Source organism: Hypanus sabinus, chromosome 17 (genome assembly GCF_030144855.1).
Source record: "Hypanus sabinus isolate sHypSab1 chromosome 17, sHypSab1.hap1, whole genome shotgun sequence".
Lineage (NCBI taxonomy): Eukaryota > Metazoa > Chordata > Chondrichthyes > Myliobatiformes > Dasyatidae > Hypanus > Hypanus sabinus.
In genome coordinates, this window is record NC_082722.1 from 35,317,760 (window position 1) to 35,337,712 (window position 19,953).

Sequence of the window (19,953 nt, forward strand, 5' to 3'; positions counted from 1 at the left end):
GGGCAAGGTTTGTGTTTTTGCTGATCTGCCTACTTCTGAATGGCAGAGCAAACAATCATCAGCTGGAAAAGGATAGGAAAAGGATTACTGCAATCAACTGAAATCCTTACTCTTTTTTGATTAGGACTGTAAACCTTCGTGTGCAATATTGTTATCACTGAAAATCCCAAGGCCATAATGTCATCAACAGAGGGTGATTGAGTCATCTAGTATCTAATCCAAATCACCTGTGAAGCAGTTATCCCAACTTCAGCACCGATCCCCTACTACTAGTAAGAATGATGTTGAAAGCACAATGGTATGGTATGGGTTTGTTTTGTTAAAAGTTAATGCTAGAGATGCTGCTGGGTGATATGTGTTTTTTTTTGTGTCACAGCAATTTGATGAAATTTTTGATTAGCCTTGCTGTTTCAGACAGCAGACGAGATTCAGTCACACTATTACTGGTCTGGTGGCATGTAAGTTCAGGCCGGGTAATGATGACACATTTCCTTCTCTAAAAGATACTAGTGAAGCAGATATTTGTTGTGGCAAGCTGGTCAAAACTATTGGCACCATCTTTGTCGGCAAGGCCCTAGATCAAAGTCTCATAATGAGCAAGTACTGGGGTCGATACCAATGGTCAAAGAGCAAAGTCGGCAAGTCTGGAAGTCAAAGCCCAATAGCTGATGCCCCAGAGTCTGAGAATCTAGCCAGGGACTGGAAATTGGATGCCCAGAGACAGCCTGTCATAGGATTGGAGGCCCGTTTGTGTGTGTGAGTAGCAGGGAGGAAAGGGGCTTATTTGTCTGTTGTTGTGCTGCTACTTTTGTTACTTCTGCTGTTGCTGTGGGCATGCTATGTTGGTGCTGGAATATATGGCAACATTTATCGACAGAACCCAGCACATCCTTAGATTGTGTTGGTTGTTAACACAAATGATACATTTCAATGTATGTTTTGATATATACGTGCTAAACTCTAAGTACTAAAAACCTGTTCAACTGACACTGTGTTCACTGAGATCTTTAACCTCTTGCTTTGGCAGTCTGAGCTATTCACCTGCTTCAAGCAGATTTCCCTTGTACTAGTACCCAAGAAGAATGTGATAACCTACCTCAGTGAGAATCATCCAGTAGTTCTTACATCCATAGTGATGAAGTGTTTTGAGAGGCTGGTGATTAAACATATCACTCCTGCCTGAGAAGCTACTTGGATCCTCTTCAGTTTGCCCATCGGAGCAATAGGTCCACAGCAGATGCCATCTCATGGGCTCTTCATTCAACTCTGGACCATCTGGACAGCTAAGATGCATACATCAGGATGTTCTTGATGAACTATAGCTCAGAATTCAATCTCATCATCCCCTCAAAACTAATAAATAAGCCCCAAAACCTCCGTGTGCAATTGGATCCTAGATTTCCTCACTTGCAGACCTCAATTCAGATTGGCAACAACATCTCCTCCACAATCTCATCAGCACAGGTGCACCACAAGGCTGTGTGCTTAGTCCCCTGCACTACTTGTTTTACACTTAGAACAGTGTGACTAAACACAGCTTCAATACCATATTCAAGATTGCTGATGACACCACTGTCATTGACCGAATCAAAGGTGGTGATGAATCAGTATCTCAAAGAAAGCTTGAAAATCTGGCTGAGTGATGTCATAACAACCTCTTTCTCAATCTCAGCAAGACCAAGGAGCTGATTATAAACTTCAGGAAAAGGAAAACAGAAGTCCATGAGCCAGTCCTCTTTGGAGGATCAGAGGTGGATAAGGTTAGCAGCTTTAAATTCCAATGTATTATTATTTCGGAGGACCTATCCTGGGCCCAGTGTGCAAGTGCAATTCCGAAGAAAGCACAGCAATGCCTCTACTTCCTTAGGAGTTTGCAGAGATTTGGCAGCAAAAAGAGAGCACGGCATGACATCTAAAACTTTGACAAACTTCTATAGATGTGTAGTGGAGAGTGTATTGTCAGGCTGCATCACAGTCTGGTATGGAAACAGCAATGCCCTTTGAACAGAAAGTACTACAAAAAGTAATGGATATGGTCCAGTTCATCATGGGTAAAGCCCTCCCAACTACCGAACACATCTACATGCAACCTGCTGCAGGAAAGCAGCATCCATCGACAGGGACCCCCACCTCCCAGAACATGTTTTCTTCTTGTTCCTGCCATTAGAAAGGTGGTACAACAGCCTCAGGACTCACACCACCAGGTTCAGGAACAGTTACTAATCCTTAACCATCAGGCTCTTGAACCAAAGGGGATAACTTCACTCCCAAATTCTGCATTATTACAAAACAGAACTCTGACAGACAACAAAAGCCACGTGCTACTATGTGTGGAGAAAATATTCAGATTTTACTAGAGTATGGGACAAGAGCAAGCTGTTCTTTTCTCAAAGTGTAAATAGCAAGAATCACAGTTAAAATGGAAAAAGTTGCTTTTATATAGAACTTAATAAAATTTTGTAACATTGAAAGAGGCTACTTGGTTCATCGCATCAGCATATTCTCCCAGTTCATTCCTTGATCCAATTTCCATGTTGTTTAAAATATATCTCTTTAAAGTCTGTTTTGTCTGCTCTATCTGCTAGTTATTGTCCCCCACTGTTTTACAAAACCAGTAAAAATACATTCAATCTCTCCCTTGTTCTGTAGATCATACATTCATGATCTAGCTATTGACCAACAGCAGAAATGTTATTTCAATATTTACTTCATCAAAAAAGTCTTTCACTTTGAACTCCTCTTCAGTATCTTTTAATTTCCACTAAAAGCTTCTCAGCTTGTAAAGTATCTTCTCATAATTAAAATTTCCCTTTATCAGTATTTTTCTACCTTCCCTATAAAAGGACGTTACAAAAACACTTCATCACTATGGATGTAAATGCTACTGGGTGATACTCATTGAGGTTACCACATTCTTCTTAGGCACCAGTATGAAGGAAATCCTCTTGAAGTAGGTGAATAACTCAGATTGCCGTCTATAAAAGGACATTAAAAACATCAGAATTGAAGTGTGATTCAATGGTAGTAAGAGTGCAGCTCACAGTAGACCACAAGACATAGCAGTCATTTGGCCCATCAAGTCTGCTCCTCCATTCGATCACATCTGATTTATGTTTTTACCTCTCAACCGCATTCTGTTGCTTCTTCCCTGTAACCTTGTACAGCTGTATGAATCAAGACCTATCAACTTCCATTTTACATATACCCAATGACTTTCACAGATTCATCACCCTCTGGCCAAAGAAATTCTGCCTTAGCTATGTTTTAAAGACATGTCCTTCTAATCTGAGGCTGTGCTGTCTGGTTCTAGACTTCTCCACTGTAGGAAACATCCTCTCCATTTCCACTCTATCTAGGGCAGGGGTTCCTAACCTCTTTTACACCACAGACTCCTACTATTAACCAAGGATCCCAACTGGGAATCCCTGATCTAGGCCTTTCAATATTCGGTAGGTTTCAACGAGATCCCCCTTTATTCTTCAAAACTTCAGTGAGTACCCATCAAACATTCCTCATAGATTAATCCTTCAATTCCAGGATCATTCTCATAAAGTGAATTACTTTTTATATTTTATACACCTAAACATAGATTCTCAGATATACTGTATTCTACCACCCATGAAGATTTGCATTTTTAAATCACGAAGAGTCCTTATGTAATTTATCATGTGATTTGTACAAACTTTTCATTTATGTTGCTTCAAAATGAATCACTGCACAATTTTGCATATTAAATTTCACATATCTAGCCAGGTAATATACAACCCTGTAGTCACTTGCTTCATGATTTATTTCAATGTTTTATTGTATGCATATTTTTTGTTTAGTTCACACACACACACACACACACATATATATATATGTATAAATGATCCACAGTTTGGAAGAGCAATGATGGAAATGTTTTCATATTTTTTTTAAACTCTCACCATTTAAAAATACCTCTACTTTTCTATCAACACACACAAAATGCTGGTGGAACACAGCAGGCCAGGCAGCATCTATAAGGAGAAGCACTGTCAACGTTTTGAGCCGAGACCCTTTGTCAGGACTAACTGAAAGGAAAGATACTAAGAGATTTTAAAGTAGTGGGGGGAGGGGGAAATGCGAAATGACAGGAGAAGACCGGAGGGGTGGGATGAAGCTAAGAGCTGGAAAGGTGATTGGCAAAAGTGACTTCTCTAACTTCCGTTCTTACCCCATCCCTGACATATTTAGTTGTTTGCCTATTCTCCATCTCCCTCTGGTGCTTCCCGCCCCCCCCCCCCCACCTTTCTCCCGAGGCTTGCCGTCACATGATCCTTTCTTTTCTCCAGCTCTGTATCACTTTTGCCAATTACCTTTCCAGCTCTTAGTTTCATCCCACCCCCTCCGGTCTTCTCCTATCATTTTGCATTTCCCCCTCTCCCCCACTACTTTAAAATCTCTTACTATCTTTCCTTTCAGTTAGTCCTGATGAAGGGTCTCGACCCGAAACATCGATAGTGCTTCTCCTTATAGATGCTGTCTGGCCTGCTGCGTTCCACTAGCATTTTGTGTATGTTGTTTGAATTTCCAGTATCTACAGATTTCCTCATGTTTGCATATATGGGTTCGGCATCACCCTGAAAGCCACCACAACAGAACAAACAATAGAATTTTTTTTACCCTTTTTGCAAGTTTCTGAAGTTTCCATCAAAAGCATTTCCTACCGATATTCTATGTCCATTTAAACATTTAGTGCCATAATGATAATCAGCAAGTCTTCCATGAAGCAACCTATCTCTTTCATCTCCCTGTGGAGCCCACTGCCTCAGGGATAAAATCAATTCTTGGTTGTATTCTCTCCTCTCAATCAGAAGGTCATGGGTGCACACCCTGCTCCAGAGATTTGTATACATAATTACAAATGACACTCCATAGCAGAGTTAAGAGATTGCTGCACTTTGATGGTATCATCCTCAAGTGAAGACAATAATCTGAGCTCTCATCTGCCTTTCAGTTAATAGTGGAAGATCTCACAACTCTATTCAAAGTAAAATGCAGAGGAGTTCTCACTGATATTCTAGAAAACATTTGCCCTTCTCCCTGTCAGTAAGGCGAAATATCGTGGGCCCATACTCTGAAATTTAAAAGATTGATAAGTAATAATAATGAAACATACACAGTTCTTACGGAACTTCACAAAGTAGAATGCAACAATTATGTTCCCTCCATTAAGGTGACTCAGTCTAGGATCCCCATTTCAAGGGGTCAATCATTGAAGATTGAGATGAAAATAAATTATTTTATACAGGTGGTTGTGAATCTTTAGAATATACTACCAAGAGCACTGTGGAGGCTCAGTCACTGAGAATATTCATTGAATAGCATACTATTGCTTCTATTTTGTAATCCTTATGTTATTAAAACAGATTACCTAAATATTTCATTGCTGTTTATGTCTTAAAACTAGATTACAAATTCTCCCTTATCACTTCTTTCAAAATTAAGTCTAACTTTGTTCCTGCCAGTCCTGATATCTTCCTTTTCAAATTTCTGATTTGATGTCCCTAGATGTTCTACCTCAGGGGTGTCAAACTCAAATACACAGTGGGCCAAAATTAAAAAATCGGTACAAATCGAGGGCCGGACTGGTTCAGTGTTTATTGCAAAACTTATTGAAATGAATTTATTACACATATTAACCTGGAACTAACAAAGCTTCAGTTATTGCCTACAAAAACAACATTGAACATTAAATAAATAAAAAATCAGTTGCATTTATTTCTTATGGCTTTATCTGCAGCTTTTCCAGAGTAATTTCTAATGAAAACATTTTTCCACAGGCCAACACTCTGTGATTCACACTAGTCTAAGCCAGATACTTGGCATCTCATCTTGGATGCAAGTTCATCAATGTTTGGAGTCAGGCTCTGAGCTGAGGAAATCCTCAGAACTGAGTGAAGGTGTTCATCAGAAAGACGACTCCTGTGTGATGTTTTGTTTATCTTCATCAAAGAGAACAGTTGTTCACACAGATATGTGCTGCTAAACATAGAGAGCATTTGAGCAGCTTGGGTACGCAGCTGAGGCATTGTGTCGGGAATGAAACGTAGAAACTGTGTAGCTCCCACCGAGTCATACTTTGCCTTGAGTGTGTCACTACATTGGAGTTCAATCAGTTCCATTTGTATGTTGGTTGGTGCGCTTTCCACGTCAGCTGCAAATGGATTACTGAGCAGTTCAAACCTGCTTTTTTGGGCTTCAAAGTTGACAAATCGCCGTGTGAAGTCGGCACCAAGTATGCTAAGTTTTTCAGCAAACTTTACACGTGGGAACACTGCCGTAGAAACCTGCTCTTTTATAGTTTGGCAACACGGAAAATAGCTCAAGTTTTCTTGCTGCATCTGCGTCTCCCGCAGGCGCAGCTTGGTTTTAAAAGCCCTCACTGCAGCGTACATGTCTGTGATCACACGACCCCGCCCCTGAAGCTGCAGGTTGAGCGCATTGAGATAGCTCATGATGTCACACAGAAACGCCATTTCACAAAGCAACTTTTTATCCCAGAGCTCTGTTGTGTCTTTCCCTTTGCTTTCCATGAACTGACAAATCTCCTCACGCAACTCGAAACATCTTTTCAGCACTTTTCCTTGGCTTATCGCACCTGTGTGATAGGGCAAATCATTATATTCTGAACCCAACTCCTCCAGAAACGACTTGAACTCGAGGTGATTTAAACCTTTGGCTCTTATGAAGTTAACTGCTCGTGTTATGGTGCTCATTATATGTTCCATTTTCAAGGCTTTGCCACACAACGATTCCTGGTGTATGATGCAGTGATAAGCTGTCAGCTCACCTGCGCCGTTTTCCTCCCGCATCTTCTCCCGGATCCTGCCACCAATCCACTCTTTTGACCGCACATCGCGGGCTTCTGTTTCTTGTCCAGATGCTTGTATTTGTCGTGGTGTTTCATTTCATAGTTTCGTCTTACGTTATATTCTTTAATTACAACCACACCGTCTCCGCACACAAGACAAACAGGTTTGCCCTTTATATCTGCGAACATATACTCTGCCTCCCACCTGCCTTGAAAACCCGTTTTCAAAGTACACCTTTCGTTCAGCCATTCTTGGGGTGAGGGATAGCTGAAAGTTGACCACACGTGACTAGCGCCATAAGGATGCTGATGAGAGAGTAAGGCAAGCACGAGCAATGCACTGGCAGTGCATTGTGGGATTTGTAGTATTAGTGGTGCATGCAATATACCGGCGGGCCAGCTCTAATAGAAAAAAAAATTATTCATTAATGATATTCAGGAAATAAACCAGGGAAACCGAATAAACACTAAAAACCCTGAAAACCTGGTACTGAATAAACTCAGCATTAGCCATATCATACGCCATAGGCGCTTCAATTACTGGGGCCAGCTTTAATAGTAATTAGATATTATCTCGCGGGCCAAAGATAATTCCACCACGGGCCGGATTTGGCCCGCGGGCCTTGAGTTTGACATGTATGTTCTACGTAGAGGGTGCTACATATACTGTGTATATAGGTTTTTTTTACATCATATATTTCATTCATAAATTCTAAGATGGAGCATTGCAAATGAAATATACATTCTTTTTAATAGAATTGTTAATTTAACTGTCAGCACATTGCTATATGCAACCTGGTCTCAGACTGGCCCCAATGAAGTTCATAGTCTGATCTTGCAATGCTTAAATTGGTGTAAAAGTAGTCCATGAAATCTAAATGGACCAGTTAATCCACAATCACTTCTTTCACTTCAAAACATGATGTCCAACCAAAACAAATGCATATAACTCTGAACAGAGAAATCAGATTTTAGGAAGCCAATTCAACCTGCTGTCAGTTCTGATTAGCTGAGGGCATAATCAGAATAAGTGCCTCACAGGTGTTACAAAGCCCTGCAATTAAGAGAGAATGTCAGTGGTGTCAATGTCTATTTAGAATTGCAAGGAGCTTCAGCAACCTTGTCTTTTAACAGATAATGTTAATTCCTTCTTTCAGACACTCAGCTTTCTGAAATCTTTCTTATGGAGAATTCTAAAATGTCATGAGAAACAGGAATAGGAGAATCACTGTATATATTAAAGGCAATAAGTGTTATATAGGTTAATAAAATTTGATGTTTTGTATCAGTTGAGTATTAGGATATTTTTATAATGAGTATTTAGTACTGGATAGCAGTTTTAAACACAAAAGTAGATTTATAACTTTAGTTTTATCATCCTGCATACCTGTTTTGCAAGTGAATATCAAATACATATCTGCACCATTATATTAATGAAGTAAATTACTTTATAGTAATTAAATTCAAATTTATCATGATCAGTAATTGTATTTTCACAAAAAGCTATTTCCTTTTTTTCCTAAAGGAACTTGTCTGCCCTCAGAAAGGTTAATGTGGAAACAAAACCTGAAAGAAGATGCATTAAGCAGAGAGTGTTTGTGGAGCCATAGGTCACATCGAAAAGCCAAGGTGCTCCACCTGAAACAATTTTTCATTGACCAGCTTTCCATCTAAAGGTCCTCACTTCACAACTGTTCTTGCAGCCTGATAAGGATCAGGCTCTGAAGTAGTCATCTACAACAACATGTTCAATGCTTGACATTTCCTGTTTCAAGCTTTTGCTTTCCGTATTCACATCCCCAACAGTTTATTTGTAATCTTGACTCACCATCGGAGATACACGGCACACTGCATCCCTACTATCATGAGAGAAAAACTGGGTTGAAAATTGTTTGTGATTCTGATCTCATTGTTATCCTTTGTTGTAGTCTAAATTGAGTGATTACACCATTAGAGGGTTGTGCATCTGACAAGCCCTTGCACAACTTTTTAAAATTTAATACAGATAATTACAATTTTATTGTTTCTATTTAGATGGTTTGTGATTTATCTCTTTAGCTTGAATTAATTGTTCCACATTTTGTAAAGCCTTTGAAAAATCAAACGGCAAATTCCCTTTCAACATCCCAGGGAAGAGTTTTCAGAGAAAAGCATTAGTGCTAAAACTTAAATGGCAACATGAAAACCCTTATCTGTTCTTCTACTAAGTACAAGAGTACTGCTTTGTGTCTGCAAAAGATTTCTGGCACAGTGGGAAAACCTGGTCAATCTCATATTCTTCCCTGGGACCTGTCCAAAGTGCCAACAGCAGCTAAGCTGGAAATTAATACACTCTCGACCATCAAAAGCTGTCAAACATATCAGGGCTGAGAGCCATTTTAATCAGTTTTAGTATTTTTTTTCCATAACAAGCTCAGCCCTGGTGAGCACATTTTAAATGACATTAGTCTTGATAGATATTGGTCAGGCGCATTTAGTATACAACTCACTCTATAAGTAATGATACATATTGTGTCTGACCTCAGAAAATAGCTATTAACTAGAGAATTAAACAATTAGAAGTCAGCAGTATGCAATGGTTTATTCGGATGCCTTTACAGATATTGTCATCCATGTATTCTCAGTAGGATAGTATTCAACACCTCATCTGGAAGTCCAAAGCTGCAGACCAAAATAGCTTAAGGAAACAAGAATTCACTTAATATTTTTCCTTAAAGCAGTGTGTTACAATCAGGCAGGCATTTTCACAATTTGTACTATCCTGGGAGATTGCAGAAACATTCTGCAGATCCTTTACTAGTAATATTGCAAATTGCACCAGCTTGCTACTTCCTATTCGCTTTTCAGTGACTTTCACCACTGACTTTGAAAAAGGAAATATTGCCAGCTGTGAAACTACTGTCAAAATACTGCAAGACTAAAATTAAACATTACTAATGCTAATTGTGAAGTGGTTGTATGCTATAAAATGCAGCAAAAAATCAAAATCTTGCTATTCTTTGATTCCTATAAGCAAACAAATGTTAACAGAGCTCCCAAGCAAACAGTCATATTGGCTCAATGCTAAATACTTAAATATTTTAAATTTAATTTTAAGTTGTTAAAATGGTTTCTATTCAATATATAAGCAAATTATTTAACTTGTTTCTCTTTGCAGTTTACTTTTATATACAACACATCTGTTTTTAAAACTGGTCAGACTGTGTACATTTTCCAGCTGATCTGAATTTTAGTTGCTTTTTGGTTTGCATGATTTCAGATCCTAGGAGATGGGTTGCTATCCTAGGCATCTAGGAACAGCCACAGCAAGTCTCAATCATCTCACAAGAGATTCTGGCTTTTTATGTTACCTCTTTTACTTAGAAAGTAAAGCTTGTATAGGCTCTTTTGAAAGGTAACTATCTTTGAATGGTGTTGACGGCTATCTTAATCTCACACCTGATAATGCTTCAATCTCGGATGCCTTTTATGAAGCACAAACATTTTCTTAACCTTCATCTTTCAATAAATGCATCATTCATCTAATAGCTCATCATTTCATACGATAAAATTTTGCAAAAATGCTTGATGCTTTATCTAGATGTCATTTTAATGGAAGGTTCAACATTTACATCACAACAGTGAAAACTGTGGGGGGAAAACTGTCCATAGGGAGATAAAATGCCAGGAATAAATAGTGCTATTAGAATATGGTAAATAAAATATCTATTCTTGACTTGTGCTTTCAAGAACCATGACACCTTGAAATTAGAAATTTGATAATAATTTTCTCCCAAACAAATAGCTTAAATCTGTCTGCAGATCACATGATTTTTTTCCCATTCAACCACACTGTTGGATATTTCAAGCTAATTTCATTTTAAAATATTCATTATTTTGATAGCAATGAAACCTGTCACAAAAAAGGCCATCAATGGATTGACAATCAGAAATTTCCAGTTATATAATATTTAAAATAGCTTTTAAAATGCAAGTATAAGATAAACATCTTTAAAGAAAAGTGTGCTTTGTGAAACCTTCTTGTGAATCTGACATTGGCTCTGCCCGATCTAATTTGTTAATGTTTGGAGCATGGATTCAAGAAAGAAGTAGTTCTCAATATTTGGTTTTCAGTTGTAGCAGTGGAATCACTATGCAGTCTTGTCCAGTTTAAATCTCTATCCTAACCCCTATAAAAATAATTTTAAGGTTATGGAATTAAAATGCTAATAAAAAGACTGCATAATAACTTCATTTTGCTTCAAAATCAGAAAAAAGTATTAAGAAATACTAAGAAGTTTAAAAAGGAATTTAATTAGCTTAAGGGAGTGGAGTGTTATCCAAATACCTTCCTTAAAATTACTACAAGATCTATTGAGCCATATCTGAGTTTGACCAATAACATTTAAAACAATATGTCTCATTATCTCAGGGGTACTAGAGTAATATGTTGGCCTCGTTTTCCAGCTCTATTTTTATAGTTCATCTACAGAATACCGTTGAAATTATCCCTGATATTTGGCACTGCAGTTCATCAAACACTGTTCCTTAAGATGTTAGGTGACAGAAAGCATGTTTGCATTCAGCAAAACGTCAAGAAAACTCAGGATCCAAAAGATAATCGAGACGCACCATGTAGGGCTTGTGAAGCCGAAATGTATATGGTCACCTCCTTCCCTGGATTCTACAGAAAGTACTAATTACTTCTGAAGGATTCACTGCATTTAAAAAAATAATTTAAATGAAGAAAACAATTTCTTATCTGTGTAAATAAGCCTGCAATTTATTTACCAAAATAAAACCTACTTTTATCTAATCTTTCTATTCATTATATTTAAAATGTCAAAATGCCATCAGTTTTACACCACGATATAAACCATAACCTGTATATGAAATTTCCAGTTAAAAATCTTCCCAACTTGGTGTATTTAACTTAAATTACATCTCTACCTTTCAGATCCAGCCAAATGAAAGCTTACAGGCACTTTGTTTCACTTAATTGACTCCCAATATTTTAATATTCACCTTATACTAATTTCTTATTTTACTTCCCTGATTTCTATCTTATTTCTTTCATATATCCATAAACCTGTACAGCTACGGCTGCTTAATATTCTACATGGTGGCTGGCAACACCACCTGCCTTTATTGTACAGTTGAATATAATAAGGACTCATTTCGCAAAACTGACTTTACTGAAGCAATCTATAGGCTGTACGGAGACTGATATATGAAAAAGCAGTGGTATGTTTGATTGATGATGGTTTTAAAATTTCAGCAAATGTAGGTCAATAATAGAGATGGTGAACTTTAAAACCTTTCCTGTAGCACAAATAGAAGATAAGCATGTAAAGCAGCATGTGGCTATCACATTGCAACTCACTGGATTAGCATAATGGTTTATTCTAATGAAAGTCTGCTTAAAAGTACCAAATGCTTGTTAGAGAGCCACGGCCAATACAGAGCTCTGCATGGCCACTGTAGCTTTGCTCAAATTATCATCTTACTGGTTGTTTCAAGGCATACCAAAATCTTCACAGCACAAAATAGCAAACCAACATTCAAATATCAAACTGTTAACATGGTAAAATCGATGTCCAATGTAAATATTATATCAGTCATTATGTATTGCACTCTGACACACAGATGTTATTTTAACTTGTTAATTTCATGAGTGGGGCATATTTTTTTTAAGATTCGGAGGAATCTTGTTGACTCAAAAATACAATTAAATTTCTCATCCTCTTGAATTTTTTTTTGTCCAAATGTTCATTCTTGGAATCCCATTAGGCATTGAGGAAATTCTCAGTGACAGTGCAAGTGGGCTGAATTAATAAACTGTAAGGATACTTATTAATCCTTTCAATGTTTCAAATAAAACCCTCAATGCCACCAGTGGCAGGGACTCCTCCAACAAAAGCCTTATATTTATGGTGTCGTTGGTGATCAATTTCCAAAGACATCTGCTTTTAAAACGGTGAAAAAGATTATGACTCTTAGGGTTAACTTTTCAAAAATTAAATTAGATAGCATGCATTTCAAATCTGGATAATGCACTAAAAATATAATAGGCAGCATAATGTGGCAACTCATCTAAAGTGGTGTACTCTTTACAGACAGTACCCAGAGATCCTGCTGAAAATGATTGCTATACCATTTCCTCTCTAAGCACTCACAATGAGGCAAGACAGAGCATCCACTTCTGTGTTGAAACAACTTACAATTTTACAGGCAACTGTTAGAATTTTCAGAGAAAATAAGACCAATTGTCATATTGTCCATTGTAAAAGAAAACAAACTCTGCAAACCTCTTGTTTTTAGCATTTACAATTAGGTTCTAATCTCCAATAAAGAACTTTCTATTACTCGTGTTTAAAAAATCATTGCAGAACTACATGACTTAGAAAAATGAAATAAACTAATTTACATGAATAATCCTGTTACTAAATTAGTCATTAAAATGTTATTAAAGGTACCATGGAAATGATACTAGTTCTTCAGTTTTCCAGGGCAAGCAACATTGTGTGCAAGCACCACATTTTCTTTAGCAACGCAAGCCCTTACGTCAAAATCCCAAAGTAAATATACACAAACAAAAATAAAGTATCTACATCCCAGTCTTTTCTGTCAACAGAGGTCTCCCGTGGTAATCATTAGAGACTAAGTGCAAACTTTTCAAAGTTAAAGTCAGGAAAACTTAAACCTGATTTAACACTGAGCTTTCTGTCAGAGGTACATGATGTAGCCCTTTATTATTCTCTTGCTCTGATCCGAATAACTACTCACCTTTTACACCAAAGATTACAAACAGGCTACCTGCGGCCAGCTTGTAACACTAGTTATAAATTGGTTGAAAGAATGTATGTCAAATCAGCCCATGGATGTATATTCATTCTGACTGATTGCCTTTATTCTTGCAAAAGTTCTCAATACTGCTGTATAGCTGTGCAACTTAGATCATACCATACAGTGTAGGGACTGAACCCTCCATTCTCATTGGTTACATTTGCAATAGTAACTCTAAAATCAGCTTCTTGATAATGTGAATAAGAAATATCGGAACAATTTAATTGCTACCATTTATATCAATTTATTTGCTATTGCTGAATTTGTAGAAGCAGGAGGGTTCAAATTGAGGCACAAATATCCAGACTAAAGTTGTACCCAGTAACATATAGAGACACAAATCAAATTTTGCTCAGTGTGTCTTAACTGCTTTCCAAAGAAGCTCAACAAGCTACTCAGTTCAAGACAGCAGCTCACCTTTTTGAGTGCAATTTGGTTAGCTATACATGATGGCCTTGCCTGTGACACCCACATCTCGAAAAGAATTTAATCATCTTTTAAATTTGCTTTATTTAGTTTGAAATCAAAATCTATGAGAAACTAGAAATGTTTGAAACTTCAGAAGCTACATTCACTCTCACAAACTGACCTAAATATAGCCATTTAACATATTGCTTACATAGATTGCTAATTTAGTTCAGTTTAAATTATGCATATGAAGCATTACACATCCTGTAAATATGAACTGAACCAAAACTACCATTGGCATTTTCTTCTCAAATCTACTCCTGTCAGTCAAGGTAACTCACTATTTCACAAGTTCACAGGAAATAGATGACCGTACATCAATATGAGCAAACCATTTCAGGTTGACAGGTCAAAATCTCATGTTGTTAAGGTGGCACAGTTTGTTTTCTGATCTCTAAGCGATGTTGCGCCTGTGCAACTATTGGTGCAATAGTGTCCTCTGCTGTCTAAATTCTGCATTTACACTGACCATTGCCAAGGACCCTTGTTGAGCAAAACCTTGCCTATGGACACTGAGGTGAAAAGCTGTTAATTACTGCCAAATTGCAAACTGTTAAAAGGGGTCATCGTTATATTAAGCCTTGACCAAATGTGCAAAAGAGTAAAAGTAGTAACAATCAAATGAGAATTAAAATCAGATCTGAGGACTGAATTTTGGTTCAGAATGCCATTGTTTGCTTCAATTGTTTGAATGATTTATTTTTTCTCTCTCTCTTGTGCATCAAGTGTTGGTCTTTTATTTTTTTTCTTTTAATTGGGTTCTTTCAGCTTTCTTGCTTTGTGGCTACTTATGTGCAAGTAAATCAAGGTTGTAAAATTTACACATTCTATGACCATAAATGAATCTTGAAAAACTGAAGCAACACACATAAAACGCTGGTGGAATGCAGCGGGCCAGGCAGCATCTATAGGAAGAAGTATAGTCGACATTTCAGGCCGAGACCCTTCATCAGGACATATGACAAAGCACCAAATTTCCTGGTGTTCACCTGGTGGAGAATATCATCTGGTCCCTCAACACCAGCTCCATAGCAAAGAAAGCACAGCAGCATCTCTACTTTCTATGAAGGCTGAGGAAAGTCCATCTCCCAACCCCATCTTAATCACATTCTACAAGGGTTGTATTGAGAGCAACCTGAGCAGCTGCATCTCTGCCTGGTTTGGAAATTGCATCATCTCGGATCGCAAAACCCTGCAGCAGATCGTGAGGTCAGCTGAGAAGATCATTGGGATCTCTCTTCCCACCATCACGGACATTTACAGTACATACTGCATCCGCAAAGCAAACAGTATTATGAAGGACCCCACACACCCCTCATACAAACTCTTCTCCCTCCTGTCGCCTGGGAAAAGGCACCAAAGCATTTGGGCTCTCATGACCAAACTATGTAACAATTTCTTCCCTCAAGCTATCAGACTTCTCAATACCCAGAACCTGGACTGACACCAACTTACTGCCCCATTGTCCTGTTTATTATTTATTGTAATGCCTGCACTGTTTTGTGCACTTTACACAGTCCTGGGTAGGTCTGTAGTCTAGTGTAGTTGTTTTTTTTGTCTCTGTTGTTTTTTACGTAGTTCAGTTTAGTTTTTGTACTGTGTCATCTAACACCATGATTCTGAAAAACGTTGTCTCATTTTTACTATGTACTGGACATAGCAGTTATGGTGGAAATGACAATAAAAGTGACTTGACTTGACTTGCCTGGCCTGCTGCGTTCAACCAGCATTTTGTGTGTGTTGCTTGAATTTCCAGCATCTGCAGATTTCCTCGTGTTTGCACTTGAAAAACTGAGATTTTTTTAAGTCACTGTATACATGTCTGTTGAAAGGTCTGTTAACATTAAACTTTTTCCATCCAAGTCACATGGCTGTCTTACAAATAACAAAGAGTTTAAAGAGGACTGTTTCCCACTTAGATTCTTATTTGATTTTCAATGTGTTTGTATTATTTCAAGTACAGGGACAATCTATAAATGAAAATACATCAGTATGAACTACAAAATGTACTTTTATTTTAAATAAAGTTTATGAGGAAAACGCTGGGTCAAATAAAATACAAAGGATTACATACCATTTGCTCCATTTCCTTCCAGGAATTCTCCAGCACAGCCATCGGTCCAAACCACCAGTTACACAGTTTTGCAGAACGCTTTCCTTGAAACCAGAATTGCCGCAACCACTCAAACTCCACCTGTAGCAAGAAACCTTCAAATAAGAAATGTCTAACCACAACAAATTTTATTGTGTAAAGATTACACTCTTTTTATAGAGTTGGATATTTCAAATTGGCATTTTCTTATTAAACAAATTATTCTCAATCACCTGCGTATTCTAAATAACCTAATTAATGACTAGCAAGGTTGAAAATCAGAAAGAAACTAATCAAGTCCACCAATATCTATAAAGCTTTGTGCCCAAAAGAGAAACCAATGTTTTACTGTCACAAATGCTTTCAATGATTTTAAGTTCGCTGGCCTCCACCACCTTATTTTCATCATGGATGTCCAGTCCCTATATACTTCTATCCCCCACCAGGAAGGTCTCAAAGCTCTCCGCTTCCTTTTGGATTCCAAACCTAACCAGTTCCCCTCTACCACCACTCTCCTCCGTCTAGCAGAATTAGTCCTTATTCTTAATAATTTGTCCTTTGGCTCCTCCCACTTCCTCCAAACTAAAGGTGCAGCCATGGGCACCCGTATGGATCCCAGCTATGCCTGCCTTTTCATTGGCTTTGCGCAACAGTCCATGTTCCAAGCCTAATAAGGTATCCATTCCCCATTTTTCCTTTGCTACATCGATGACTGCATTGGTGCTGCTTTCTGCACTCATGCTGAGCTTGTTGACTTCATTAACTTTGCCTCCAACTTTTACCCTGCCCTCAAATTTACCTGGTCCATTTCTGACACCTCCCTCCCCTTTCTTGATCTTTCTGTCTCTATCTCTGGAGACAGTTTATCTACTGATGTCTACTATAAGCTTACAAACTCTCACAGCTACCTGTGCTATTCCTCTTCCCACCCTGTCTCTTGCAAAAATGTCATCCCCTTCTCGCAATTCCTCCATTTTCGCCACATCTGCTGTCAGGATGAGGCTTTTCATTCCAGGACAAAGGAGATGTATTCCTTTTTTAAGGAAAAGGGCTTCCCTTCCTCCACCATCAAATCTGCTCCCAAATGCATCTCTCCCATTTCACGTACATCTGCTCTCACCCCATCCTCCCGCCACCTCTGAGTCCAACATATAATTCTCTGTAACTTCCGCCACCTCCGACGGGATCCTACCAGCAAGCACATCTTTCCCTCCACCTCCTTTTCTGCCTTCCGCAGGGATCGTTCCCTATGTGACTCCCTTGTCCATTCGTGTCCCCCCCCCCCCCCATCCCTTCCCACTGATCTCCCTCCTGGCACTTATCCTTGTAAGCAGAACAAGTGCTACACCTGCCCTTACACTTCCTCCCTCACCACCATTCAGGCCCCAGACAGTCCTTCCAGGTGAGGTGACACTTCACCTGTGAGTCAGCTGGTGTGATAAACTGCGTCCGGTGCTCCCGGTGTGGTCTTCTATATATTGGTGAGACCCGACGCAGACTGGGAGACCGTTTTGCTGAACACCTACGCTCGGTCCGCCAGAGAAAGCAGGATCTCCCAGTGGCCACACATTTTAATTCCACGTCCCATTCCCATTCTGATATGTCTATCCATGGACTCCCCTACAGCCAAGCTGAAGCCACACTCAGGTTGAGGGAACAACACCTTATATACCGGCTGGGTAGCCTCCAACCTGACGGCATTAACATTGATTTCTCTAACTTCATTAATCCCCTTCTCACCCCATCCCTTATTTATCTATTTATTTATTTATCTATCTATCTATTTATTTATTATTTCCCCCCTTTTTTCTCTCTGTCCCTCTCACAATAACCTGCTCTCCATCTCCCTCTGGTTCTCCCCTCCCCCTTTCTTTCTACCCAGGCCTCTCATCCCATGATTCTCTCCCTTCTCCAGCTCTGTATCCCTTTTGCCAATCACCTTTCCAATTCTTAGCTTCACCCCACACCCCCCTGTGTTCTCCTATCATTTCGGATCTCCCCCTCCGCCTTTCAAATCCCTTACTATCTTTTCTTTCAGTTAGTGCTGACGAAGGGTCTCGGCCTGAAACGTCAACTGAACTTCTTCCTATAGATGCTGCCTGGCCTGCTGTGTTCCACCAGCATTGTGTGTATGTTGCTTGAATTTCCAGCATCTGCAGACTTCGTCGTGCTTGCTTATAGAAATCTCTTTTTTTCAGTAGTTTCTGCTTTTAAGATTGTAAAAGTAAAATCACAACCTACAAAGATCTAATCGTATGAGTAAGCATCTACTAATAGTTCTTATGTTATTGGCAGTATGATCAAGTAACATTTCCATATTTATTTAAGATAGATAATCAAGGGTTTTAGTTTAAAATCATTTCAATGGAGTTGAGGTATGAGCTATCCATGATTGAGTGGAACAATAGAACAGGCCTGAGGTACTGAATGGAAAATCGTTCCTATCCGCCAGACTATTTGAAAATGTTGCCGTATTACTAAAAGTTGCTACTGTCCTAAATAACTTGGCATTTATGCTAAATATCAACAAAAACACATAATCTAGTCACTTCATGCTGTTTTTCCTGTTTAATAGTGTGCCAACAATGTCAAATCAGAAAATTACATCATCATAAATTCAAATACTGCAGAAGCTGCAAATCTGAAATAAAATAGAAAATATTAGAAATATTCAGTACACCAGCCAGCATCCGTAAATAGTAAAAACAGCTGATGTTTCCATTTAATTTAAACAGGTGAAAGGTCAAACTTTTTTTTGCCTCTACCAATGTTAACTGACCTACTTCAGATTTCTAGAATCTCTTCTATCTGTTCTATGAGTGATGGCACGTGTATTAGGATACACAAACAAGAATGCAACATTTTGAGGTAAATTAAATGGTATAGTACCGAGTGCATTCCAGAAAACATTGATAACGAAGCCACTGATTTAGAAAATTAAGAGAGAGAAAGGATAGAAATTTGCAAATTCAGTTTCACCATTTCAGGAGTTATATCTGGAAAACTGCTGTCACTGAACCGCGCAGCACCAATTTCTCTTTAACCAGCACCTTGGAAAAGACATAACCCCCTTGCCACACTACGCTGCATACCAATGCTCTGAGCTTTGCTATCATAATAGAAGAAAGTAAACAAGGTTTAAACAATGACCAACACATGGCCTGATGTTAGTTCAGTCTCTACTTTAATTTGCACTTGAACAAATAGAAAGGAATTAGTGGACTCTCAGTTTCATCCATTGGATCAGCACTTTCTTTTCCATTACCAACATCCCCTTCCATTGGGCCAAATCACGTTGAGGGTTGCAAAGCCATAAACTATTTCGCACACAATGAATTTTCAAAGTGAGTGCAATGAGGATATGTCCTTAGTTATTTTTGTAGGTTATTCTACTGCACCTCTACAGTTATTGGTGAAATGACACATAACTGTATTTAGTGCTATGATTTAGATGAAAGAAGAATATACTCATATTAGATGTAGGTAGGAAAGGTTCTCCAGATAGAATCCGAGAGTACAGGAGTTCTCTTTTGAAGAAAGATGCAGAAAAATGGGTCTTCTTTCCGGTTGAATGAGACCAAAATTCATTGAAATACACTGGGGGAGGGATGTTAAAATTTGACTTTATACGTCTCCAATTATCTACAACTTCTAAAGGTGTTGACAGTGTAGTTGTTGTTAGGATCTTTCCTCAAATGTGGAAACCTAGCAATTGGTAGTATTGTCTCAG

General features: G+C 38.5%; 1 protein-coding gene across 5 annotated transcripts in view; it reads right to left on the reverse strand.

Annotated features, from left to right (window-relative positions):
• The window catches only part of fto (FTO alpha-ketoglutarate dependent dioxygenase), a 342,469-nt gene that overhangs the window by 220,251 nt on the left and 102,265 nt on the right, over window positions 1–19,953 (reverse strand). For 4 of the 5 annotated variants that reach the window (XR_009516253.1, XM_059992819.1, XM_059992821.1 and 1 more), the window contains exon 7: window positions 16,206–16,325. The exons of the other annotated variant lie outside the window; for it this stretch is intronic. Coding sequence is in view for 3 of the 4 variants with exons in the window: in XM_059992819.1 (XP_059848802.1) it covers window positions 16,206–16,325 (120 nt within the window). In the remaining variant the exon portion in view is untranslated. The remainder of the gene's footprint in view (window positions 1–16,205; window positions 16,326–19,953) is intronic. 5 annotated transcript variants of the gene reach the window in all.